This window comes from Chelmon rostratus, chromosome 11 (genome assembly GCF_017976325.1).
Source record: "Chelmon rostratus isolate fCheRos1 chromosome 11, fCheRos1.pri, whole genome shotgun sequence".
Lineage (NCBI taxonomy): Eukaryota > Metazoa > Chordata > Actinopteri > Chaetodontiformes > Chaetodontidae > Chelmon > Chelmon rostratus.
The window spans coordinates 19,141,530-19,168,142 of NC_055668.1; the positions used below are offsets into that span (position 1 = coordinate 19,141,530).

The window sequence follows — 26,613 nt, forward strand, 5'->3', positions numbered from 1 at the left end:
TTTCTTGACAAAAAGTATATCCAGACTATAAGCAGCTTGCAGGAGCGTAAAGAGAAGGAATATGGTCTCTTCAGTTTTAAATAGGGCCAATGGGACTGCTACAAAGACAGAAAATAGCAGTGTTCCCAACACACAGTGCGGGTTTATTTTGGCAACATTTAACCCCAAAATAGTGTATTTCTTACTTCAAAGCATTTTGCTATAAGGAGTTTTGGTTTTTGATTTAAAGAGAAGTTGTTGAAATCAAATATCTGCATGGAAAGAAAGTTTGACCCTGGTGCACAGGTGCCACTAAGCTAAAACTCACACTCGTTTGGGGTTTTTATTGCCTGTGCCTGCACAGTGGACCTCCGGGACATTATGCTCTCCTGGTGAAGCTCATTGCTGGCAGATAAAGAGAACTGGCTGCTAACCCCATTTGTCATGGAGGTGTAACACACGTCTGTCGCAGCGCTCCACAGGTTAACAGTCAGGATATTATAATAAAAGGGGAGAAAACTGGAGACAAAAATAATTTAAATACATATTTTATCTTGGACATGGGTAAATCTTAAGAGAAAAGCTGTACCTTTTTTTTTGTCTCACCAGCATACCTCACTAACAGGGACACTTTTATTCCCAGGCGGACAAAAAGAATAGCTTTAATGCTGCGGCGAATAGCCCCTTTCCTCGAGGTCTATTCCCAGTGCTTATAGATGGTGAACACTCATCAAAAGTTGTGACATTTCCTCTGCCCAGCATTAGACTGGAATGCCATGCAAGCAATTAACCAGTTTCTCTTTTTTTTTTTTTTTTTAATACATCATCAGAAGATTAGCAACAGGCACGCTCGGCTCATGTCAATGAACCTTCTAAATTTAAAACATATATTGAATTAGGTAACACTTCAAATTTATTCATTATTTTATAGCCCTTAGCAATCAACATTTACTCATAATGATAATTTAAAGCAAAAAAATCTTGTCTACTGTCAGCATCAGCACTGGAAATCCAGTATTAGTCGAGCTCTATTCGATTCTAGGATGTAAAGACCTGCTGCTTTCCATTCTAGCAATCTAATTAGAGATTATTTCACAAATGGGATACAACCCGAACACAATTAACTGAAATTAACTAGCTAGTAGTGGAAGGACCACTAAATCTAATTGCTGACATTAGTGGGTGCAATGTCACACAAAACAGTCTCAAGGGCCTTTACGTTTTCTTAACCCTCCCACCATGCCAGTTGCATGCAGGACAAACAGGAGAAACTGAATACTTCTGGGTGCCACACAGGCCTGTATTCTCAAAATATGTGGTCCTAAAACGAGCAGAGGCAGGATGCACTGATACAGTGCAAACAAGAGAGTTTCCCCGTGTTGGAAGGAATCAGTCGCTGGGTAGTGGGGTCAAGTTATTGGGGACCTGGACATTACGCTATCTAAAAAGGCTTCCTATGCACAGCTCGTAAAACTAGTCACTGATGACCCATATGACGTTTGCATCTGTGCCTGACGACCAGGTTTCCGGTTTCACATCGCTCCTAGAATGACCAACACACACACACAGACACAAAATGCACCTTGCTCAACACTGCAGTACATTCACTTTAACAACCCTGATTCCCATTTCACTGTTTCCTCTGCTCCTGTTTCAAGGACAGTATTATTGACTCTGCCTTCAGTTTTAGAAGTCCATCAACAGACAAGACTGAGAAAAAGGAAGAACATGTGGGTGTCTGGTACTTCATCTTGAAAAGAAAAGATTTTAGATGAATGAGAAAAGCCTTATAGACCACCTTGTCTCAAGATGTATGGTCTCCTTCTTTTAATAATCAAGACAAAATAATGAGCAACAACATTAAAAGTGTCATGTTGGAATTCTGTCTCTCTGTTGTCTCTTCAGCACAGGTTATGGATTTGTCGTGCTTAAAGTTGTCAATTGGTACTCAGTTTGTTGCAATTTGCAACCTAACCACTAGATGCCAGACAAGTCAGAAAAAAGTGAGAAAAACTGACTTCCTAAAGCGCAGGATAAAGACTTATCATTTGTTTTGTCTGACGAGCAGTCGAAAAGCAGTAATATTCAGTTTACAACAATATGATACAGTGGAACAAAAACAAAACAAGTCCACCCTGTAGTTGGCATTACAATTCGTGTTTTCGATTGCCAGCGGAAATCATGCATCTGCACCTGCAAGAACAATCAGTTATCCACACTGATCACATTTTGTGATAACTTGGGTCACCTTCTGAACGTTAAGTAGGTCATGTATTGTCAGTGTGACTTCTAATAGTATTTGCAGCCAGTCACCCTGGCAGCAAATGCAACACTGCCTAAACATCTAACAACTTCCCATCACATGCACACACTGTGGTTTGGGGGGGAGCCTCACAGTCCAGTCAGTAGCCGTTCCTTTAAACAGCTTGTCCGCACAGGCCTTTGGCTTTATACCAGTGGCCAAATAAAATCCTGTTGATGGAAAAAATAGATAAAACTCAACAGATTAAACGACTTCACAATCTGAACCAAAGCTCATTTCAGGGAACATAGAGTGTGAACAGAAGGACCCTGACAGGTGGCCAAATACATGGTCACCTCATCACTTCCACATGGACAGAGAGGCATTTGGGTATTCAGAGACAAACCAAGCAGACGCAGCAGGCCTAGGTAACACTGTCAGGGTCCCAATGCTCTTATTGACAAAGGGACATAGAGACCGATAAATTCAACTCAAACAAACCTCTAACAACAGCGACTGGACCTTTATATTCTGGAAAGGGAAGCCAGGGTCAGAAATCCAAACAAAACACAAAATTCATCTTAGCACACAATGCACAAATGTATGTAAATGTTCTCTATTCAAACAATTAAATTATTTAATCAGATAATCTAAAATCATCTTCATTGTCTCATCTCAGGCTTCGATGAAAACAGGATGCAGCTTCTTTCCAAACAATGCCCTTTTCCACTCCATTTTCCCTTTTAAAAAGGAACTGTATCTGATGACATCTAATGAAATCTGTACGCATAGTTTGGGATTTCTGCTTGTTACCAACTGCAGGCAGGTTACGTGTATTATATAATTTGTGCCTAAGCAACTGCCATCCAGATACAGAGAGCACCATGCTTTTGTAAAAGTGGGATGTAATCAGGATAATGCAAATAAAAGCAGGAAGAAATAGCACAGAGACAGGAAAAGACTTTTGTGAGACACTAATGAGAGCGACATAAAGATAATGGAAAAAAAAAATCTCACAGCAAAAGAGGGAGGAAGCATAAAGGTTCTCTAAATCCATTGTCTTTGTCCTGACCCGCCCCTTTATGCCACAAATCATTTCGCGCCACTCAGAGAGAGAGCAGGAACAAAGCCAAGCTCCAGCTGCAAGTCGTTTTAGTGGGTTCAAGTGTCTGACTGATGAACTGGAACCACTGATCACCATGACTGCACTACAGTCAACTCTGATGAGTTTTAATGAGTAAGACTAGAGGGGGTCCTGCTTTCCATAGTCCCTTTGATGAGTCAGTTTAGCGTAATCTTATCTTGACAGGAGGACCTGCCACCAGCCACGACGGGTAAATGCTGTTCACTGTAAAACTAGTTAACACGCTTTGAGCGTACAGCACCAGTCAACCCAGTCACCAGACCGGAAAGCTCAACTCCCACTCCTATAAAAACTGATGGCTCATGGTGGATCGATACTTCTGTCCTATCAGCTGTTCAGTGGAAAACAAAGCCACCATTCTGGTGTGCTCTTCCCCTTGCTTCAGGGTCAGCAGAGTCGTAAATAGCACACACACGTGTGACATGGAGCCAAGCCAGGAAACACTCACTCACAGAGAAAGCCATCGCCATTTAGGATTTACAGCAATCCTGTCATAAATGTCAGACTACTACAAGACTAACCCCTAATATCATGCTACACATCCTATGGCAATACAAACATGTAACCAAGCAACTAAGTCACTACTGGGTACCACAGGCACATTTAAGGAAACACTAGTGTTACAGTGACCTACATAAACACAGATTGCATGCGTTCACCTTGCAGCAGGAATGTTGGTGCCTGTCGTTAGAACCAAACATCTGTTTTAAGCCTCTTAATGGATTTCAATGGACTCTTATCAAGTTTTTCTACTGTCACATCATGTGATGCAGTGCCTCTCCACGTGCTACCAGTGGACATTTCATTAGCGCTGCCAGTCACACACGTGCTTCCCCACAGACACCAAGAGACGCATGATTTATCGCCAGGATTACTTAAAATCTTGGTCTAGAATAGGAGACCATCTCATGGCATTTATAACGTTAATCAGTTGTAAAAAGCGTCTCTTGACTCGTTAATTCACATCCCAAAATTAGGCAGAAAGCGCAACAATTAGGACTCTACTTTTAACACGTTTTCTGGGATACTGCTTGTTTTATTATTATTATTATTATTATTTCGCGGCAGAGGACGTTATAATTAAACAAAATTTGCCGGTAAAAATAAAGTTTACAGTCTATTTAGTCTCCCATTTTTCGGCCAGGCAGCTATCTGTCCACAACACTTTGGCTAACTGTAACGTTTATCTCCTGTTAGCTGGCTAAACGCAATGCTGCAGAAGCTAATGTCAGTTCACGCTAGCTCCACGGCTCGGACGGACGGACCACGCTTGAAGTTGGCGCTCGATTCAAGCAGTCAACAAAGGAGGCATGCTGGCGTCCAGCGTCCAAACACCGGCGCTCTTGTCTTCATTTTTGCCTCTCAGAAACATGAAAAGGCATCAAAACGAGCCACGGAATCGCGATGATGAACGAAATCGCCTCTCAAATCTGATAAAAGGCAGGGGTTCATCTAAAAAGAGTAACCGTTAACGTTATTTTATCATTAAATTCGCCTTTAACGGCCAGTTTTGAAGCGAATACAGATAAACAGCCGTCATTCTCCGGTTATAAGGAACGGACAGTAACGTTCAGGTAGTTAACAATCTCTAAATTAACTCAACTGGGATGTCCTACCTTATCATAACAATCTGTGGAGACTCGGCGTGTCTGGTCCAGACTGTGTCTTCAGAGCTCGGGCGAACAGATCGAGACCCGTGTTCCCTTAATAAACCCCTCGAAAAAGTCAAGCTCGAAGTGACGCGAGGGCGCGCCGAACACATTTTCAGCGATAAAATAAGATCGATCGTGTGACAGTTTAAGAAGACAATCGCATATCTTGAAGTCAACAATCAATTTAGTTTTGCAGACAATTATTAACTTTCTTTATTTTGCAGTACACTATCTCAGCAAAGGCGATTCAACCGCTCTTAACTCGTATTTAAGAATTACGGATCGTCCTTAAAGGCATCAGCAACTCGTCACTAGAGGAGTCCGAGGCAAATAATGCGACCACATTAAAATGTCATTTGCCACCCATGACTTTCTGGATATGTAACAGTCTGCCAGCTCTGTGACTGCTTCTGAACCGTCTTTTGGGAGATCAATAATCTCTCTATTGACGCATTAACAGAAATATCCTCCGTTGATGCTGTCAATGGTGCAGCAAGAGGGGACTTCCAGTCAGTCAGTATCACTCAATAATCACTTACTGGCAATAGAGAAATAGAGAGATAACAAATCACCATCATGGTCATTATATAACTTTTAAATCTGAGCTGTTATAGGCCCACTAAACACCACTATAACCGCAATAAAAGGAGTGAGTTATGTGTACAATGGTCTAATATACCCAAAGATACCACAGTATACTGATATGGCAAACAACTTCATATTGTCTCACAGTATATACCACATAGTCCTGTGCAGTAATAATTATGGTCACTGAACGCAGTGAATACAATCAGTCTTTGAGATATTTGCTGGCTGCTTGACTTTGTTTGAGGGACAATGCAATTAATTTGCTGCTCTGAGTTGAATAGCACGGTCGAGACATTATTTCTATTTTTCTGGAGCAAGCTAGAGGTTCAGACGCACCACAACTACAACAACTCTTATAGTATGGCAGTTGGGATCAAATTGTCCTAAATAACTTGCTATAAAATTATGGGCCAGTCATGTTTATTCATATTTCCCCATAAGTATAATGGAGGTTTACCCGAAAGTTCCACAACGCAATGAGTGACGGACAGAGTGACTGACTCACAATTAAGCACTCTTGTCTGTGTGAATGTATAGGAAGGGTAAAGAACCACGGAGGGAGCTGTTGTCAAACTGAGCCATGAATCATGCAATCGCTGCCCTATTCACACTTCACCACAGTGTTTTTCCAAATGCAAGGACAGCACACGAATTTCTGAAGGTCAATGCTGACTGCGTTTAACAGTCTGAAGAATTCAGTCGTAGACGATACAATAAGAGTAAAAGACAGGGAGGACAGAGTGTGCCTGAGAGAGCTTGCATTCAGTAAAACTGACATTAAAGAGTTTTTCATGTGGGCAATTAGAAATATCAAATTATTGTCCATTAAATGAGATGCAACATATGACTGACTTCAAGAAAAATACTTAAGGCTGTAACTCTATCTGAAAACAACACATTACAGTCCTCTCTGGTGTTGCTTCAAGAGCTTGTTTTCTTACGTGTCTGCGAGAACTGACACCACAGTATAATTCCATCATAACACTTTAGCCTGTCTGTCCCGCCGTGCAGAGGCGTTGTTTATGGTCTGTTTTTGTGCCGCATGTGAGTCTGGACGCTCTAAGCATTGGTCTCCGCTGTTTGCTCATATAGTCGTGGTAGGTACGCAGTTATCCACACCCTGTCTACCCCCTGTCTAAAAAAAGCTCACTGCGGTTATGGACAGAAACCATGTGTGAAGGAGCACTGGCTGCGTCCTCACTCACACATACCCCAGACAAGGAGCTGAGGACTGAGGGACTACTGTCACAACACTTCACTGGCTATACAAATGTCTTTATTTCCTGCAGCTGAATATGTCTCTGCTCTCTCGTTCTCTCTGCTTCCCCCTGAGGCTTGTTTACAGGCTTGTGTAGCCAAAGGGGAAAGCCAGTCAAAGGCTTCTCAGTGGGTAGGCCTACAGCCTTGATGAGGTTTTTCCACGGAGGAGGAAAATAAGAGTAAAAGAGGGAAGCAGTGAGGCAGCGGCAAGAAAAAAAGAGAAAGGATGGCTTCTATGAGACACCTCGTTCATCAAACATTGAACATTCATGCAGATCTGAGAAATCTGAATGGAAATGAAACGACAGTGAAAACAGACTTAACTGCAGTTCAGCAGGTGCACAGGGGTGGTTGAGGTCTTTGCCACCAACTGATCTCTACGAGGCACCTGGGTGACACTATAACTGCCACTAACTGGGGTGTAAGTTGATAAAAATGGGCCCCAGTGCAGGCTATTACGACGGGCCCTTGAGCTCCTCAGTTCAGAAGCAAACACGCACACACTTCGATTTTATTTTTCTACTGGATTTACCAGCCCCATCATGAGAGCCAGCCCACCTGCCCGACCAACAAAAATATATAGAAATCAACACCTGCACCCAATTCCACCTGCAAATCACCAACTTTATGCATTACAGCAGCACAAATATCAGCACAACTGTCAGGACGGCGCTGAGATCTGCTTCCTGCACTCTCCAACAGGTTGATCCTGCTACTGAAGCAGGTACAGTCAGAGTGCTGCTGTTTCTCCCCCACACGCAGTGATGGGATTTCAATTTAATAACCACACAAGTTGCTTTTCAAAGCAAAACAAGTAATCCTTCATCAGAGGCATTAAGTCTATATCTGACCTCTTCTTCCTCTCTCTCTCTCCCTCTTTTCCTTTCATATCCTAACAGTGACTTTGAACACAATGTCAGTCCACATGTGGAGGTCTTTACTGTCTGTTAGCTGCTGTTTGGCTGCACCGTGTAGAGAAAGAATGGTCTCAGTTTCAGGATTTAAACCGTTGCGCTCTGGACTGGAGCGCCTCATGTATTTCACTCAAAATAGTTACATTACATATAGACTTAAGATTGGACGACAACATATCACCCAGCAATCATCATTACATCTGTATATGACATGAACACCAGAGAAATAAGAAAATCGTAATTCAACTGAATCATCTTTTCAATAGTTTCTTTAGTTTTATGGTATATGTAGAATAAGCCTATAATTTTGTTATACTTTGCTTGCAACTGACGTCTTTTTCAATAAAGTTACTGACTCCCCGACAGTGGTGGATGTGCACACTTGAGGATACATATATCAACTGATCTCTCAATAAAATCAGAGTGAAGGAAGGTTGGGGGCTAGTGACCAGAAGGAATTTCACCACAGCTCTGCTTGGGGCCCACTTGCTCGAGAGATGGGCCCCTGTGCAGGCTATACACAGTGCAGGTGCACTGTGTATAGCCTGCAAAGCTAACAAGCCTTAGGAAACCCATACTTCCCAGCTTGTAACAAGAAGAACCTGGAGGAACATTCAATGGCCTCCTTGCTGCATGGTTGTAAGCACTTGCATTGTCAGATGAAAATCTTATGTCATCAACTCCTTCGCTTCCTGCGGACAGTTCCCTCTCACGCCATTTTTAGAACACAAGTTTATGAGCAAATAAACATCATACATGTCTAATTTGAGAATATCCTGTGAAGTCTGTGGCATGAGAGGCGAGCTCAGGGAGAGGAGGAGGGCATGACGTGAATGGGCTGGAAGTGGCTTTTTGACCACATACTGAGATTTAAGAGGAGAGAGGTAGAAAAAGGAATTCCAGTGGATGGCCTCTTCAACCTCTAAATGGCTCAGGAGACACAGAGAGAGTGAAGTAAATCCCATTTGGGATTAAGAACTTCGAGGCCTGGCTCCGTTTTGAGGGATTAAGGTTTGGACTGAAGGGACGAAGACAGGCAAACAAAGAAAAAACTCCTCAGGGAGGTCTATGAGAGTGAAATCCCTCCTCATCTTTACCTTTGTAGGCCCTTCAAATTCCCAACGGAGTGCAAACGGTCTGAAAGGGTCACACACTCATATGAAATCCGTGTCACGATGGATGATCCGCAAATCTACCGCTGCAGAGACAACACATTCCTCTAAATCCAGTGGTGCACTCAGGGAAGAGTTTGAGACAGTCCATTATGGGATTCAACTCTGGTTGAAGTCCAGCAACTTCAAAATTGGCTTATGTCCTGACATTCTGCTTTGGTGGTGCTCACATTCCTCTCTGCAGCCATGGAAATCACCCAAAATCCTCAAAAACAGACTTTTATTTGTTGAGTTCTCTGCATTCGTCCCTTCAGTCTTTATTGCCCTCATTTATCAACAATTTGGCATGTGCTAAATGTTGACAAAGGCTTAGATTTTGGGCGCAAACTTATCTAAAAAATGAAAGAACCTTGCAAAACACATTCTAGATATCATGGCCTATAAATTAGAGCTGAAATCTCATAAATAACATCCCTCACTATCTTTTAGGCTCTTGCTCTGTAAATACAGCTGGTCAACATCGTGTTTTCCCATCTATCAATGACATCATTATGCATTACACCCAGGCCAAACAAGCCCAATCATTCATATGACATAAACGAGACAAGCTGAAACAGGCTTTGAAGCAAAGTTCACGTCAATCATTCTGGCCAACAGTGAGTTCTTGCTCTTCTTCTGCTCGATAAATTTGGGAATTATTCATCGTTAACAGTTCAGATTCTGTTCAGGGCATGAGGAGGAGGAGTGCGTGAGCGTGCATTCCTGTCATTTCTGCACGGCTGTGTGGTTAGGCTTCAATTCAACATGCGTAGAGGCAGTGATGCGCTGATGACGGGGTCGGTGTTAAAGGTTAAATCCACACTTGCTCACGTGGGCGGAAAACTGCCGCGGTCGATAGGGGCTGAAGCTTTGAGTATGTTTGACCCAATCAGTGACATCTCCACAGATCTTTATCGTCGTTGATTAAGAAGTTCAGGTCAGGTCTTATCCAGTCACAAGTCTCCATGCCTACTTTTACCATGAACCACCACACCCACCTCACTGCATAGACACTAATTATGCCTTTGCTGTACAAGCGATGTGTGCTCTACATGTCAAATTCAACACACAGCGGACAGTGTGCGTGTGTGAGTGCAAAAGTGTGTGTTTTCACGCAGTGAGACATGTTTTCTTTGCGCATAACGTCGTCTGTTAAATCGATTCAGGAAATCTGAATTAGCTCAGTCTGAGCTGTGAAAGCGCTTCTGGTCCTGTGTCAGCTCAGCTCGTGACCATCTTTAGATTGACTCTTCTCTTCAGTCAGTCCTCATCCTGGCCCATCCTCTTATCTTATCGGGAGCTGACAGCCATCCTGTCGGCCTCTTCTGAGTAAGGAAAACTTTCAATCAGAGGTAACTGAGGGCAAGGTCTTATTTTTTTAAGATTTTGGACTTCTGCCATTACCATGTTTTCTGTGGCTCGGTTATGTCGATTTAACATCCTGTTTGCCCATTTGAAATCCATTACTCAATTGTTCTCTCTCTCCTGCTGCGTGAGACGGCACCAGTTATGTATTCCAGTCTTATTGACACCAGACCATTAAGCCCCGGCTGTTTGCGACACGCTCCTCTTGTGGGCTTGACTCGCTAGAGCCTGGAGGTCATCTGCTGAAGCCATCAGATCCTCAAGGACAATACTCCAGGCTATTGTTGTTGAGGAAAATGTATACACAAAGAAAAATCATTTGTTGATTAATACAATGATATTTTTTATTATTCTTCCAGATGTTAAGGGTCAATTAGCCTGTTGGAGGTGACCCTGATGAGTATCTGATGACTATCAGCACTTCTTATTGTATGTGGACCAATGAAAACTGCCCACTGTGTGTTCTGTGGATTATCCACAGAGAGAAATGCTTGCCTAGATACCACGACAGGGAAGACAGAAAATGTATTTTTTGTAACCGGTTTAAGAGTAGTTTAACCATGGGCAGGGTCAGAGGTATTTTGTTGCATCTGTAGAACACCCAACAGTGACGTCACAATGTACCAACACAGTCTGAGACACTTTTACATAGCTGCAGCAAACTGGAGGTCGATTCTCAGCTGACTTTCTAAAGCAGCTAGAATCCATGTTTTTATAACAACAGTGCATCAAATGACAAAATGACAACGATGCGACATTGTGAAGGTGGTCATGAGCCTGCAGAGATTAATCGCCTAAATCTCCAGCTCCTCTCAGCTTTACAGCAAGTTTTAGCTCACTGTTGACATGCATTTAAACTTTTTTTACAGAGAAAACAAGGCCACCAGCTTCTAGAGTGTCTCTCAGGGTGCGTTTCATGTTGTAATTGACACAGTTACACGGAGAAGTCTTCAAAAAGCTATATTTGTACTTTTGCAAAAGCAGTTTTGAGTATTCTTAAGTAAAATACGTTAAGTACTTTTATCTATATGGGATTGTGTAGTGTTACTTCTACCCGAGAGTCTTATTGTAACTTTAATGGTGCTGCACACCCACACAGGTGCCTTCACTTATTCTGGGTAATTACAGCTGTGCCTTAATGTGGGGGGAGCTATGCCAGAAATGACATTAACACCAAAGTCCATGTACAATAAAAATGGTAAAAGTGTAACTTGTTTGACCCTTACTGGTGCAACAAAACTAAAAGGAGATTGAGGAAGATGTCAGTAAAGCACAGTCACCCACATGGTCCTGAGAAGAGGTCTAATCAGCCTGCGTGGGTGGTGCAAGGCTTTAAAACTCCTTTCTCATGTACAGATTTGGTGCTAAACATCTCTGTATGACAAGAGCACATTTGTTATCTATGAACTTTAATCACTCATTCTTCTGTTCCTGAGCCTCCCTGCTTGTCTGCAGGTTGAAATGGAGTCATTTCTGCGGCTGTTACCAGACCCCTCCACATGCGTGTCGACTGCATGGTGGCGTGACACCCACATGATTGAGTGAGGTTCATCTGCCACATGCATGTCCCAACAACATTCAACATTTCATTCAACATTTCTACTGAGCAACATTCACATTTTAATATCACTATTAAATGCTTCTGAATTCTTATACAAAAAAGGCCACAAGCTGATTTAAAGTCAGCTGACGGCATTTCAGACATCTAGATTTCTCGGATCAGACATCCCAGATTTCTACCACTGGCATTACTCATTCATCACTTACACCCACATTGTATATTTATACTTGCACCTAAAATTGCCTACAGCGACTGCTGCTCATGCTGTCCATAGCTCAGTGTGTATTCATCTCAGTCTATTCAAATATAACCCTCACTGTTATTTATATGTCTCTATACATATGCACATTACTCTGCAGTTTACTGCTGTTTGCATTTCTGCTTAGATGCTAAACCGCATTTCCTTGTCTCACTACTTGTTTTCTGTGCAATGACAACAACGTTGAATGCAATCTAATCTAATCTTCACACATGGTTTTGTTGTTTTCACAGCGCTGCATAGCTGAGCGGTCATTATAAGACACAATGAAATGTGAAACCTCAGTTTACAAATGGAAACCTGACAGCAGTTGGAATTTACAGATACCAAAGAACAGAATGAAAAAGTACTTAACTTAAGACAACGAGATGTCTCGTCAAGGTGTTTTTGTGACTTTGAAGTCTATTATGTCTATATGTGCGTTCTACAATTATGGGATGTTGATATATCTGTGATTGGAGCTAGTAATGTGCAGTAAAGGCAGGAAAAAAGAGGAAGTGACAGAAGAAGTGGCAAACAATGAAGAATTTACATTATCGGCAAATATGTCAATATGTTTTTGATCATGTCAATCATAATTAGAAGTCTTCAAATTTCTTATTTGTCTGACAAAAAACCAAAAAGTATACAAGTCACTACAAGTATTTTTCCTTTTTTTAACAGTTTAAAATAATAAACAAAGTGTCATATATCGATTAGCCCATTCACTAATCAATTAATGTACTAGTCATTCCAGCTCTGCATGTACAATATTTTCTTTAACCACGTTAGCCTCCAGCTACACTGTTGTGTCAGACGGTCATTGAACCTATCACAACACGGCACCATGCGGGGACAGAGCAGGTCAACCAGGCTGGCTGACTAAACACTGCCCAAGCTAAATTGTGGTCGTCTAGAAAACGAAGCAGTCTCGCCGTGTTGAGCAATGTTGTCAGAATCAACAAAACCACAAACCTCAGAGAGGGTGTGTGAACGTGTGTCTGAGTGTGCGTTCGTGAAAAATGTCCCCAAAATTCAGTCTTAAGGCTAATTTCCTCTCTGGAAGGAGCTTAGCCAGCAGGCTCTGCTTCGCACAAGGAGTCTTCCTCTGGCTTCAGTACCTTGGCTGACCTGAATCAGAGGATGTGTAGCAGAAACACACACACTTTCAGTTAAGTTTCTTCCTGAATCTGACATCCAGTCAGTCAGTTTATTTGCTCTTTGGTATAAAGTCGTTTAAAGAGCTCTTTACTTCATCAGCAGAGTGAAGGCACTATGTAGATAGTACGTGAATTAAAAGAAGCAAACATGAAGCAACAATGAGGATGTTCCAGTGCTATCTGACAGTTTAAAATGCTAAACATATGTTTTTAAATGGCAAACATATGTTATTATTCCAAGGAGCAGTCCCGAACCAACAAGAGGAAGTTGTGTCATATCATCCCCTGATGAAAAACGGCGTTCTTACCACTTCAGTATTCAGCAGAAACTTTAGGAAACTGCTACGTTCTTTTATTGTTAAATATACGGTATTATTTTACTAAAGGGATAAATACAAATATGTGTGAAAATGTGTTGATAAAAGTCAGATTGACCCCAGTTTGCCTCTTCTAAGCACAACAAACTTATATGTGTGTGTGTATATAAGACGCTTTACTCAAGATGTAAAAACAAATGTGAGCTATTTACTTATGGAAAGTTAATGAGACCACATTCCAGTGGGTTTAAACTAAACTTAACTGCACCAAGAATTATTTTCTAAGCAAATATGCTCAAATTTTTTTCCCTTCTGAGTTTTTAAATCGGCATTTTCTTTTAGACGACCATAGGAACTCTCTCAATTCAACCGTCGCTCCCTCCTTCCTTCACTCCATTCTTTAGGATCCAGGTCAGTTTATATGTGCAAGAACAAGATACCGCGTATATAACCTACATGGCTGGGCAGACCACACACACTAACACACACACACACACACACACACACACACACACACACACACACACAGCAAACACAAAATATTAGTGTTGAAGCCATTAGTCGATCAATTGATCGATAGTCATAGATCAGTCCTATGTGGCTATACTTAGTCGCCTTCTAAAAGTGGTAGCATGCTAACATTTGCCAATTAGCCCTGATGACAAGATGCTGCTGAGGCTGAGGGGAATGACATAATTTTGACCTGATGGTGGCGCTAAATGACGAAAAAGCTATTGAGATTCATCCTCAGGGGGACATGAACGTACCAGATTTCATGTCATCCCCTCCGACAGTTGTTGAGATACTCCCATGAGAATCACATGCCAACCACATGGCGGCGCTAGAGGGAAAGTCATCGAGATACATCGTCCTCTTTGTGTTCAGAAAGCCTGAACACAACCTGGAGGCTCAGAGAGGGAAAGGTGTGGACATTCACCAGGCAGGGAGGGCCTGATGGTAGATGTTACTACAGCTGCATTATGGGAAACATAGGCCCACGCAGGGGACAAAAAGTCAGGATATTTCGGCTTCTGCTGCTTGGATGTGCAAACTACATTGCTGACACACCCCTTTAATTGTATAAATGCGCATCAGCTCGTCTTGCAGTTGCTTATTTTGTCAAAACAAGAGTTCAAAACCAAACGGATTCAGTTTCTAATGACATGAGATAGAAAGAAGCTGCAAATCCTCACCCTGCAGAGGCTTCAGCCTACTTGTAACTATTATCCAGTCATAAAAATTGCTATCTATTGATCTTCTAATAATCAACTGCTTTATTATTGGCTGTTTCACCACTTTGGCACCACCAGTCTCTTGTCACTGCATGTGAAACCTGACATCAATGGAACAGCTTATCACTGTGAGAATAGCAGCTTTCTCAAAGCTCCAGGACCGCTGAAAAGCAAACAACTCCCAAAGTTATCAAACACACTCCGCCAACATTATATCAAGCCCACTGGGGAGAGGGGGGTTTGAAATGTGTGTGTGTGTGTGTGTGTGTGTGTGTGTGTGTAATCATAGCACCAAGCGCTTACATGATACAGTAGTGGTCGCTGGCTCAACGGGGTCTATTCTCAGAGCTCTTTCATGCTGACCCCTGCTGTGTGAGTGTGTGTGAGGAACATCTATATTCTCACACCGTCACCTGCTGTGATGCCTCAACTCAGACCGCGTCCAAGTCTCAACCTCTGACCCGGAGTCCAAAGCGAGGTCCGCTTTCAACTTCCTCCGCAGCTACAACAACATGCATGCTGGATTACTGACAGAGAGGTATTCCTGGCCTTAATATAGACTATCAAAGCAGCAGCATGATGCAAAGTGCAGCTATCAGTCAATGCCCTTGCTCACTCTCTGCACTGATGCTCCCTTCGAGTCCAAGCAGCGCACTGCGACTTGGTGACCATTTGACCTTGCCACCGTCTCTGCAGGAGCTCCAGCAGCTCCAGCAGAGACGCCTATAAACCAAACATCTGCATTTGTCGAGCAGAGAAGAGCAACGTGCACTCTCTCCCTCCCCACGGCTCGGTGTTTTTGGCAGTCTGAACGCCGTCCTTTACTTTCTATCACCGGTGCAGGAGAAACGCGCACTTACCCTCACACACCCGGCCCTCGCAGCCCGAGCAGCACGTCGCTTCGCAGGCAGCGACGTTCGTGCATTCATGCGTCTGTTTTTCTCGCGTCTCTTTCAGCAGCAAAACTCATCTCAGCGCGCCGCATTACGCAGCTGGCACGGAGAGACGGGCTGTGAGTCTGCAGGGGGGAGGCGGGAGGGGGGGGGTCTGTGACTGGTCCAGATTCCGACAAATAGCAGGCCAGCTGGTTCCTTTGGATTTTTTTTTTTTTTTTTTTTTTTTTTGGTTACAAATAAACCACCAGATTATAGAGCCAGATAGTGGGTCAAAGAGAGGGGGCATGCTCAAAATGTCTTTATTCAGAACTGCTCACCACTTCTGCTGATAGTTCAGAGCTGCAAACACAGGCCACAGTCAGAAAAACAGGGGCGTAGTGATGCATCAAAGGGGATGCTGGGTCACCACCATCAACCCCAAACATCTCATTTATTGATCAGCCATCAACTGGAGCAGCAGTTGCTTGATGGCTATACAGCAGTCAGAGCAGCCTGAGATTTTGAGGGACAGGTAATGCTACCTAGATTTGACTGACCGTGTTTTACAGGACTGGAGACAGTGTTTTCTGCAGCTTGCACGTCACAGAGAAGTGGTCAGGATGAGCTCAGCACTTAAATACAGGCCATCGAATGTTAGCATCCTGAGTGGTGGTTAGGTTAGGGTAACAAAAACACTTTGGTTAAAGTTATAAACATGATGGTTTCAGTCAAATGTTAAAGAAGACACATGGCTCAACTCACTGACTGGACTTTTTCAATATTAAACCAACATCCTGATCTTTGCCTGACCTTAACCAAGAGCTGCGAGGGTCTGAGTATAACCATAAAAATCATGCTTTTGCTTCTGTGCGCAGATGCTGCTGCGGAGCGTCGTTCCAAGCGGCAACCGCCGGGCCTGAAATATGACGCAGTTCCTCATACGGCCACATGAAGCTGGCTTCAAAATCGAGTAAGTCCCCATAGACCCCCATATTAAAATGCCCAACAAACAGCCTAGTACAAAAAACTGTTTTGGTCTGTATAAATCATATTAAAGCTTAAAGTGATGCATAATTAGAGGCATGAGGGACAGCTATAGTCTCACTTAACAGTGTATACTACCTGATTGTGATAACAGAGAAAGGTTTTGTCTAAGAGAAAGGTGAGATCTTCCACTGATGTGAGGTCTGGTCGTGATGACTGAATCTAATTATTTGAGGACTGATCTGATGATGGGAGGAAGGAACAGCATTTAAAGATCAGCATCGACCAGCTGATAAAAAATGCTCCCACAATTCTCCTGTATGAGCCATACGACAGAAATGTTATATTTCACAAGGCTGCACCCCATTTTTTTTTTCATTTGGTGAACCACGCCACATAAACAAGGTCAGAGATGACGAGCGAGGCATCACGTGATCCCGCTATCAGATCTGTGAAGGACATGTGCAGAGGTATGTGAGGTGTTTGGACACCTCCTCCACAGCGACAGCAGCAGCAGCAGCGTCAGTCATTCCCTCTGCTTTTAATAGCCGAGCTCTTCGATGCATGAAAGGTCCGGCGTGTGATTTATTTATACTGGGATCAGCGATAGAAAGTAAACAACAGGGCAAACGCATCATCTGGACTTCCTCAAAGGTTTTCCACAAAACAAGCTGTCTTTGAATTTACACCTCGGATCTAAAACATCTACCGCAGGAATGTGATTTAATGGGCTGCAAAACAAAAACAGAAATCCTCATCAGTGTTTGAGCATCTGTCCAATAAACTCGAGATATTTCACCAGGGCTCATGTTCCTGCACTTTGTCCTCCTCCCATCGACTCCCACATTAAAACAGATGTGTGAATATAATTAAAGAAAACTTATTTCTATGTTTGCCTCTGGAGGACGTCCACCAGATGTTTGCTGTCCTCCTCCACATCAAACCCAGCCCGTGAGGATGATCCTGTCAGGTCTCCCCCCTCCACCCAGCGCCTTTTGTACCAGGAGCTCCCTTGGATCGCCTCCATCCACATCTGGCTGCTGATTTGGCTGTGCAGAGACTTCGCCGGGTGGGTCGCTGAGTAACTCAATGACCCAGTTATGCAACCGAGGGCCGGTGGAATTCCTGGTGATTGTCGAGTGCCGGCGAAATTCTGCGTAACAGCTTGTGCAAAATGTCACTTTTCACACACCCTACACACACACACACACACACACACACACACATGCTCACACGTAACCCCTCTTCTTCTGTGTTAATCTATGGGACACAGCCTGACCCACATACAGAAAATCCCCCCAGTTCCCTTGAGTAAGTTTCACATAATTTAACTTCACAGAAGATTAACCTCTTGCCCTCTTTTTTTATTCAGAAAAGTATGGGACAATTTTCAAGTAGCCATAGTCTGGGTCACACATGAGACTATACAGGACAGCAGTCTAACAGCTAGTTTGGTCTATGATCAGGTTGTAGATCCGAGTGATTGAATCCCCATTAAGTCTAGACATGTGGGAAATGGTTCCCAAGGACCCAGGGGTGTTCACTGGTGATCCTGTGTCTTTAGAGGGGTTACATAACCAGATTAGGGTAGTTGGTTTTGAGGCTTGAGGGTCACTGAGGCCCGATTACCTCTTTGGCTTTACAAGCTAAAATCTGAATCGCCTGAAGCAGCTTCCCAAACACAGCAGATTCCTGAATGAGCTCCTGTTCTGTGTGAGATTTTCAGGCCACCTGGGATTAGTCCAAATTGAACTTTTTTAGGCCTTTATGGTCCTCTGATTAGACCAAAAAGTCATGGACGAGTGGATCAAAACCTGGTGAGCGTGTGAATGTATTTTTGGGGCTGTTCTTCTATGAAAGTGAGAAGTACTGTAAGTGTCAGTGCAAACAACATAAAATAAATAAATCAATGAAAATACACAGCCTGTGGTCCAAACCCTTGCAGGAGTAGCTTCTTCGAGGGGGAGGAAAATTTTGATTTGCAACAACATTGCCAACAGCTTGCAAAAACTTTTGTGTGATGAAAAAAGCAGCAAAAAGCGACAGTGAGAAAAACTGTAGCTAAGTTTCTGTGGACTCTGAGTAGCCCTCATTGACTTGCTGGATAAATAAAGGCTACTGCAGCACCACCTACTGGTAAACCATATTCCTCTCAGACCAGAAAGTGATTATATACTCACTCTTTGCCTTAAAGGTTCGGTAGATCAGGCGGTCTTTTTATACTCTTCTGCATGTTGTCAATGAAGATGGCAAATGTCTGTCGGTCTCAACAAGTGGCACAGTTTTTATGGCTGTGTCTCAACTGAATAGATTATGTCAGAGTGTGATACTTTGAGACCATCATGCTTACTGCTGCATGACCCTCCTGTTAGTTTGGCTTCATATTCACCCTTTAGAGCCTCGAAAAACACAAACACCCCAGATAGAAGCATCTTCTCCTAAAACTCACAGGAACAACTGGTTAGTATAAATGTTCACATGGAAGCTTGTGATCAAAGTCTGTTGGGGAATCTGAGCTAAAAAAGGTTTGGGTTCGGTTTGACCAGAGTCATAAAATTTCGGGACACATGTTTGCATTGTTTTTAGTGATTCATGAGGTTGTTTCTGCCCAGAAGTTCATGTTGCGTAACAACCACAATCCTCATCCCAGGAGTGTGCTTTTGTCAGCACTAAATGCATTGTGGGTGATCCAGTCCCAAACCGACGGTTTAAATACAAACATGAAGTAAGTCCAAAGCGTGACAGGATTTCATCAAGTCACATTCAAGGACACACGTGACCTCACCTGCAACTTGCAAATACTATTCCTAGTCTCACCTGTAATAAAATAACAAATACAATATGATCACTCTAATGAATAAATATATTTTTCATATTACAGTAACAATCAATCAGATGTGTTTGTGTACTGGGAAATGGAGACCAACCCACACAGAGTTATGACCAAAACGACAGGAAAAGTATGACCACGCAGCTCTACAGGAAACGTCCCTGGAATTTCTTAATCAAATGTCAACCAACAGAAAAGACCAGAATAGAATAGAATCTATTGTTCGAGAAGTCAGCACTCATGTGAAAGTGTTTTTTTAATTTATAAAACTTTTTTGATAAATCATAGTAAAAAACAAAAAAAGTGAATCCTGTTCCAGTTTGTTCTTTGTAGTTTACAGTAAGTCAGAGTTCAGCCAACAAAGCAGCACACGCACTTTAAACATCATTCAAAGGAAAAATGATCAAAAATGATGAACAGCAGTGTTATTACTCCAAATAATGAGTCTTACAGGAGAAAAACAAACTCCTGTTGGTTGTTACTGAGTGATGAGCTCCCACCAGAACACAGGTCATGTCAACAATGAAGAGGAACATACAGTCCAGCTCAGAGCCTGCACTTATCACGCTGCCAAGAGCGAAACTTAAATTACTCCGACTTGCAAACTAAGAATTTTATTTTACTTTCATGATGAAAACCAGCTAATAGAATTTGTTTTCCGCTCCAGCTTGGTATTCTTTTTGTTTTAATTTCAAACAATTTAAGGGGTTATTAAGGGTTTTACACAAACAAAATAAAAACATATCGCTTAGTAAAATTCAAGCATTTTTTTAAACAGAACAAACAATATGTCATACGTACGGAAAATCATTGTTTCTGATTGGCTATTCCTGCTCTGAGCATGCATGTGATCAATCATGTGATGACTTGACAGCTGCTCTTAAATGTTATTACAACTTCGATTCCAAATAAGTTGGAACGTTGTGTAAAACATAAATCAAACAGAAAGTGAAAACTTGCAAATCAATTGATACATACTCAGTAAATAAAATTACAATGACCTTATTTTCAATGTTTTACCTCATACATTTTGTTGATTTTTGCTAATATGTGATTATTCTGAATTTTAAGTTGGGACAGGAGCAACAAAAGACTGGAAAGTTGTGAATGCTCAAATTAGAATAACCGCCTCGCCTTGTTTGCCTCTGCCAACCAGTCAAGTTACATCCATGTCTGTCCAGACTCATACATGTAGTGAAGAATTTAAAATAATTTAATAAACGGTATTAAGTGTAATTTTTGGTGAAATGGAAGCAATCACTAAATTGACTTGTATGATTCCAATGAGAAACATGCTGTCTTCACTTAGAGACTCCTTACAGAGGATCACAGAGGACTGATAAAGAGCTTCACCACATGGTGCAACGACAATCACCTGAAGCCCAATATCAGCACAACCAATTAGTTTGTGGTGGACTGCAATGCTTCTAATATGGATGATGCTGCAAGGAAGATACAAAAAAGTGGATGCTTCACACAAAATCTTCAACCAAACAGCACAGAAGATCGATACAATCAGCACAGTTTCAAGGTGGACGCCCAAAAGTAGTGTCACCAATTCAGTATCTGACCAAATGTTTCACAATCTCCCCTTCTCAGTTATTGTATTGAATAATGGCCAGAAAAATGTTTTTGCAGAACATTATGAAGTCACAGTGGAGTTGACCTTTGAACTTTTGCATGTAAAATGTCATCATTTAATAATTTTATCATACGAGACATTTTTGTGAAATTTTGTCATCATTGGTGTAATTCGTGAGTTATGGCCAGAAATTTGTTTTGTGAGGTCACTGTGATCTTTGACCACCAAAATCTAATCAGTTCATCCAAGTGAAATAGGAAATTCCCTCACGGTGTTCCTGAGACATCTAATCAGACAGACGGACAACCCAAAAACATGCCTCCAGCCACAGCTGCGAGTCATAAAAACACCTATTAGGATCATTCCACAGGTAAACAGGTTGATTGGTAACAGGTGATAGTATCATGATTTGATGTGAAAGGGGCATCCTGGAAAGGCGCAGCCGCTCACAAGCGAGGATGGAGTGAGGTTCACCACTTTGTGAACACATGATTGGATAAAAGATGTTTCTACATGGGCTCAGGAACACTTTGTAAAACTGCTGTCATTAAACACAGTTTGTTTGCAAATGACTGCGTTCGGTTTTTATTTGTTTTACACAGCATCCAACTTTTTTTGGAATCAGGGTTGTATTACACTTTTTTATTAGAGGTTCGATCAATCTGATCAGAGGTGGATGAACAAGTCAATATTTCTGAGCGTGAGTCCTTAGGTGGTACTTTAGGTGTGTGCTCTGTAGAAACCCTCTGCCGCAGACGTCACACCGGTGCGGCCTCTCTCCTGTGTGGCTTCTCATGTGCTTCCTCAGATGTCCGCTGTGGGTGAAACTCTTACGACAGTAAGAGCAGCAGAAAGGCTTCTCGCCCGTGTGAATCCTCATATGTATCTTTAAATCTCCTTTCCGGCTGCACTCTCTTCCGCACACATGACAGCGGTGCAGTTTCACCCCGGCGTGGCTGGCCATGTGTTCGGTCAGAGCGGTCGTACCGTTGCAGTGTTTACCGCACACGTGGCAGCATTTTGAGCCCTTGTGCGATCTGAGGTGCACATTGAGACTTTCGCTGGATTCGAAGGTCTTTCCACACACAGCACAGAGGACGTCTGCTTCCTTCGAGTGGATGCGAAAAGCGTGATTTATCAAGTGGTGATTGGAGGAAAAAGATTTATCGCACAAATGACAACGATAGTCAGGTGCAACTGAGCTCAAATGAGATAACTCTGTGGAAATTATAAAGGCGCTCTGACTTTGGTCTGTCTGTGTTTGGTTTGTATAACTTGCAGCAGGTCTTTCGTTTTCCCTCCCATCGTGGACATTTTCATTTTGGGTCAGAGTTTGTGAAGTTGAGGCGAGAGGGAGAATGAAGCGTACGGTTTTAGTTTCCTGCAGCTCCTGAGACGGCTCCTCACTTTCACTGTTTTGAGTCTGATTTTGCAAGGGCGGTTTTATGTCCCCCTGCTCATTTTTCTCCCAGACAGATGACCGAAGCAGATATGAGTCGCCAGCATCCTTAAACTCTTCAACCTGTTCTTCTTCTTGTTGCTGACTGGCCCAGAGTTCATGGTCTTCCTCTTTAATGTGTCGAGGCTCTGGGTCCCTCTGACAGATGCTGAGGCTCGGCTCCTGCTCACAGAGCTGCTGCTCACAGGGAGTTTCCTCTTTACAGATGGACGACTGAGATAAGTCTGCAGAAAAAGAGTAAATATTTTAAAACTCCTGCATTCTTTATATTCTTACATTTAATCAGTTTTAGCATCAAAATAGCGATTAAGAAAGATATTTGGGATTGATTGTCCTCATTTGCCCGTTACTCATTTTAAATGATCTCTCTAATTTGGGCTTAACGTTGAGCCAAAAGAGAGCATTATTAACTGGACTTACAGCAGCAAAAAAGCTGGTGGCCACGCGTTGGAAGCCCCCACACTTGCTTTCTTTTCGAATATGGGTTCTAATGTATCTAGATATTGTGTACCTGGAAGTATCAACAGCCCGAGTGCATGGGGCGAAAAAGAAAAACAATAGAAATGTGGCAATCACTGATTGTACACCTCAAAAGCCTTTTAAACTAATTATTTCTAAGAGTAGTGCCCTGGATTGGGGTGGGGTGGGGTGGGATGGGATGTTTCTCTTTTTCCTTTTATGGTCTTTTAATTACTTTCTATTGTTATTGTTCTATTCTTGGCATGCATATTGCTCTTGTTCAGAGGCACTGGTTGTCATCTTTTTCTGTATTGCTGCATATGCATCTGTCAATAAAGTAAAAATTTGATCACAAAAAAAAAATAGCGATTAAGTTGTGGATGCTGCAAAAAGAAAAAAAAAAGGGAAAATTGTCTGCTATAATTTCCAACAGCTGAATATGATATCTTGCATTATCTTGTTTTGCTTGACTAACGGTCTAACATTCCAGTATAATCAGTTCACTATCATGTACAGCAAGGAAAAGAAAATTAACAAATAAATAATCAAAATAAACACAAGTTAAGCGATAACGAGATTCTTCAATCAGCAGCTTGATGCAGAGCCATGAAAACAACAAGAGAAAAATAAATTAACAAGTACAGAAAATAAACATACAAGGTAACAGGAACTTCTTCGGTGAGATGCCTCTTAAGATTAATGATTCCAGTTCTATCTGACAATAACAGGTAAAAAATATATACATACTAAACCGACCTGTTTTCTGCTTTGACACAAACTCCAGCAGCAGACCTTTGAGCCGCTCAATCTCCTGTTTGGAGCTGGAAGCTTCTTCTTCGTATTTTGCGATTGTTCTTTCAAACACCTGAAATATTTCCTCGGCAGCAGCTGTCAGTCGCTCGTTAACAAAAGCCCTGAGAAGCAGCCGAGAAGACATTTTAAGATCACCGTTATATGGATGTAAATGGCCCCAAGAGGAGGATTTATAGAGTCAATTTCGTGTGGTGCTAGCTTAGAGGCTACGGAAGTGACAATAAACAAACGTAAACAAACCACAGAGCAAGAGCGCATGAGACGCATGTCGCGTGTCTGTGCTGCCCCCTGCAGGACAACAGCGGGGATGGACGCGAGCTAAATAAAGAGGAGAAACTCAAATTTAAATTAAAAAAAAAATCATGTTCCTTGTACTGTACTTGAGTTTTTTTCATTTTATCCAACTTTATACTTCTTCACCACAACAATCAATATGCAAATAGTGTACTTTCTACTGCACTACATTTGTCAAACAGATGCTAAGATTTTCAGATTACGATTCTTCATACCCTTGCTTTCCAGTGTCTCCAAATTTCATTAATTTGAATTTGAGTTTTTCTGGTAAACAGAAGGATTAAGTGTTCCTATGTGGGTTTGAAAATATTTAATAATTTATTGTTTAATACTTAAGATAAATAAGATATTCTTAAAAACAAACTACCATTAGCTGGAAAATGCATAATCACACAAATGAAAAGACATGTTTTTTTCTACTCACAAACCCTTTTTTTAAGCGTGCATTGTGCAAACATTTGTGTGCATATATGTCAGCAGGAATAACACTTAAGTCCATGCAACAGTACAAGTCTGGAGGTATTTGGAGCTGAATTAATAGTGAAGAAATTAAGAAGAAACAGAAAATAGGAATCATGCTTTTTCAAGGTTTACACAAAAGCATCAACAACGTGTGTTGCTGTGTAGAGAAAATTCAGTATAAAAAGGGCAATCAAGCATTTCTTCCTGTACTGAAGCATATGAACATTCTAACTGGGGGAATATCTCGATTAAAGCAGTAATACTCTGCCTGTCAAAATCATTGTCTGATTAAAGATAGACACAGTTCAGATGTCTGTCTTACTGTTACAAACAGGTTGCAAATAATAATAATTGTAGTCCTTAATAATAACAATCACACCTCCAGACAACGCAGCATTTTCACACCAACAAAAATGTAGCTACTGATGCGGAATTTCTCCTTTTGCTGATGAGCTGTTGTATCTGCGCGCAGGACAGGAACATGAGCACATTTATCGGCATTAATCTGCACATGTAAATATAATCACTGATGCTTTTGTGGGCTGTTTAAGTTAGTTAAGGCATTAATCTGGCAAAAAGCACACAGGCTACTTCACTGATTGTTAATCACCAGGATGTTTGTATTTGTCTGTTTCTTTGTCAGAACCGTGGACCTCGCTATGCAGATATGTGTTTTTGAGGCAGGCAGCCAAAATCAAACTGGGAAATCTGGGTCAAAGAACATTGCAAACATTACAGCTGTTAGACAACAACAGATAGTAATCTAACAATGACCTTGACTTACAGCACTCCTCTTGCCAGTGTGGACTGATAATGAACCATGTTTGTCTAACTATTCATAAAACAAAGCTGATGTGGAAAAACAACCTGTTGGAATGATATCAATTGGTTAATAAAAGGCCCTTTTTTTCAAGAGGAGCCTGAGTCGTGACCCGTGCCCGCTGCTCCCAGTTCTGCCTCTTGTTCACACACTTGACCATCTGTCCCACGCTGAGCTCAGAGGAGATGAAAGGACAGTCGTGACGTGAGCTGTGCCGGGCAGAGTGCTCCTCCATCTGCAGCAGGTACAAACAGGTACACGCAACAATGACAAGTGTGTAAAAAAGAAAGAAAGTTTGAGAGTGGCTGAGAATTAATGGACTGTCAGTCTTTACGTTCTACGTTCCTAATAACTATTCTATTGCTGTATGTTGTTTTTGGCACATGGAGCCATTGTTACAGGTGTAACCCTGTTAAACTGGCTGAAATTAAGGAGCAGCATCAATGGCATGTATCCTAACGCTCCACTGTCAGCGACAGGGAATTTACAGGCATGTCTGATCACCACTAGAGGGAGTCAAATAATTAATAAAGATACAGCACAAGATACAGCTCAAGATACAGTCCCATTTAGAGTCTCAGTATATGTTTCAAATGCTCGCTGCCTATTGAAAGAAAACAGGAGTGCTGTTGGGTCCTGACTCTTCTGCTTTTTAGGGTCCATATTCTTACTCTGTATGGCCACAACAATAGTTCAACAAAGTTAACATGATGGGAACCGGTCTCGCTCAGAGACCTTTTTTATAAGCCTACAATATGGACAATAGCTTGAACCCTACTGTGGTTTATGTTTCAGTGTGATTTTAGAATGCTTAGGAAGACTAGCAACCATTTAGTGGAAGCTAATGTGGATCCAATTAAAGAATTCAACTTACTGAAATGCATTAAATACCTGCAAAATCATAGGCATCACATTTAAGGATGCATGTTAGAGTATCACATCCTTTTTGATACACGATGAATAAAATAAACTTGAAAAATGCCATATCCTCTCTGTTTACCTCTAAGATGTTTGCCTGCTCCAACAACCCCCGATTACTCAGTCTGTAATCCCATTCACTCCCACTGAAAACAGCTTCTGAGCCGGGATTGGAGTTACCTGTCAACTAGTTACATAAATTTCTGGAAGGCATTCTTGATGCACAGAAATCATCTCCTCTGTCACTATGCATGCAAAATCACAGTTCATTCACTATATTCACCACAATGTTGTGCCAAACCACAGCGGAGGGA

General features: G+C 42.0%; 2 protein-coding genes across 3 annotated transcripts in view; both read right to left on the reverse strand.

The window, feature by feature from the left end:
- The window catches only part of LOC121614193 (equilibrative nucleoside transporter 1-like), a 32,808-nt gene extending 17,124 nt beyond the window's left edge, over positions 1-15,684 (reverse strand). Inside the window, exon 1 of one of the 2 annotated variants that reach the window (XM_041948000.1) lies at positions 15,664-15,684. The gene's annotated coding sequence lies outside the window, so the exon portion shown is untranslated. Of the gene's footprint in view, positions 1-4,981; positions 5,033-15,663 lie in introns of those variants that run through there. The other variant, XM_041947999.1, reaches the window with a different exon arrangement.
- Positions 15,685-21,586: 5,902 nt separating this feature from the next.
- Positions 21,587-24,004, reverse strand: LOC121613652 (zinc finger protein 180-like). Its single transcript, XM_041947183.1, has 2 exons — positions 23,749-24,004; positions 21,587-22,757 (listed from the first exon to the last, which is right to left on the reverse strand). Exons 1-2 carry the CDS (start codon positions 23,927-23,929, stop codon positions 21,760-21,762), a joined length of 1,179 nt encoding a protein of 392 aa, XP_041803117.1. The 5' UTR covers positions 23,930-24,004; the 3' UTR covers positions 21,587-21,759.
- Positions 24,005-26,613: the final 2,609 nt, after the last annotated feature.

Coding starts and splice junctions, on each gene's coding strand:
- LOC121613652 (XM_041947183.1), bottom strand. CDS start 23,929: ATGTCTTCTCGGCTGCTTCTCAGGGCTTTTGTTAACGAGCGACTGACA. Junction 22,758..23,748: donor TGTGTCAAAGCAGAAAACAG/GTCGGTTTAGTA, acceptor CTTTTTCTGCAG/ACTTATCTCAGTCGTCCATC.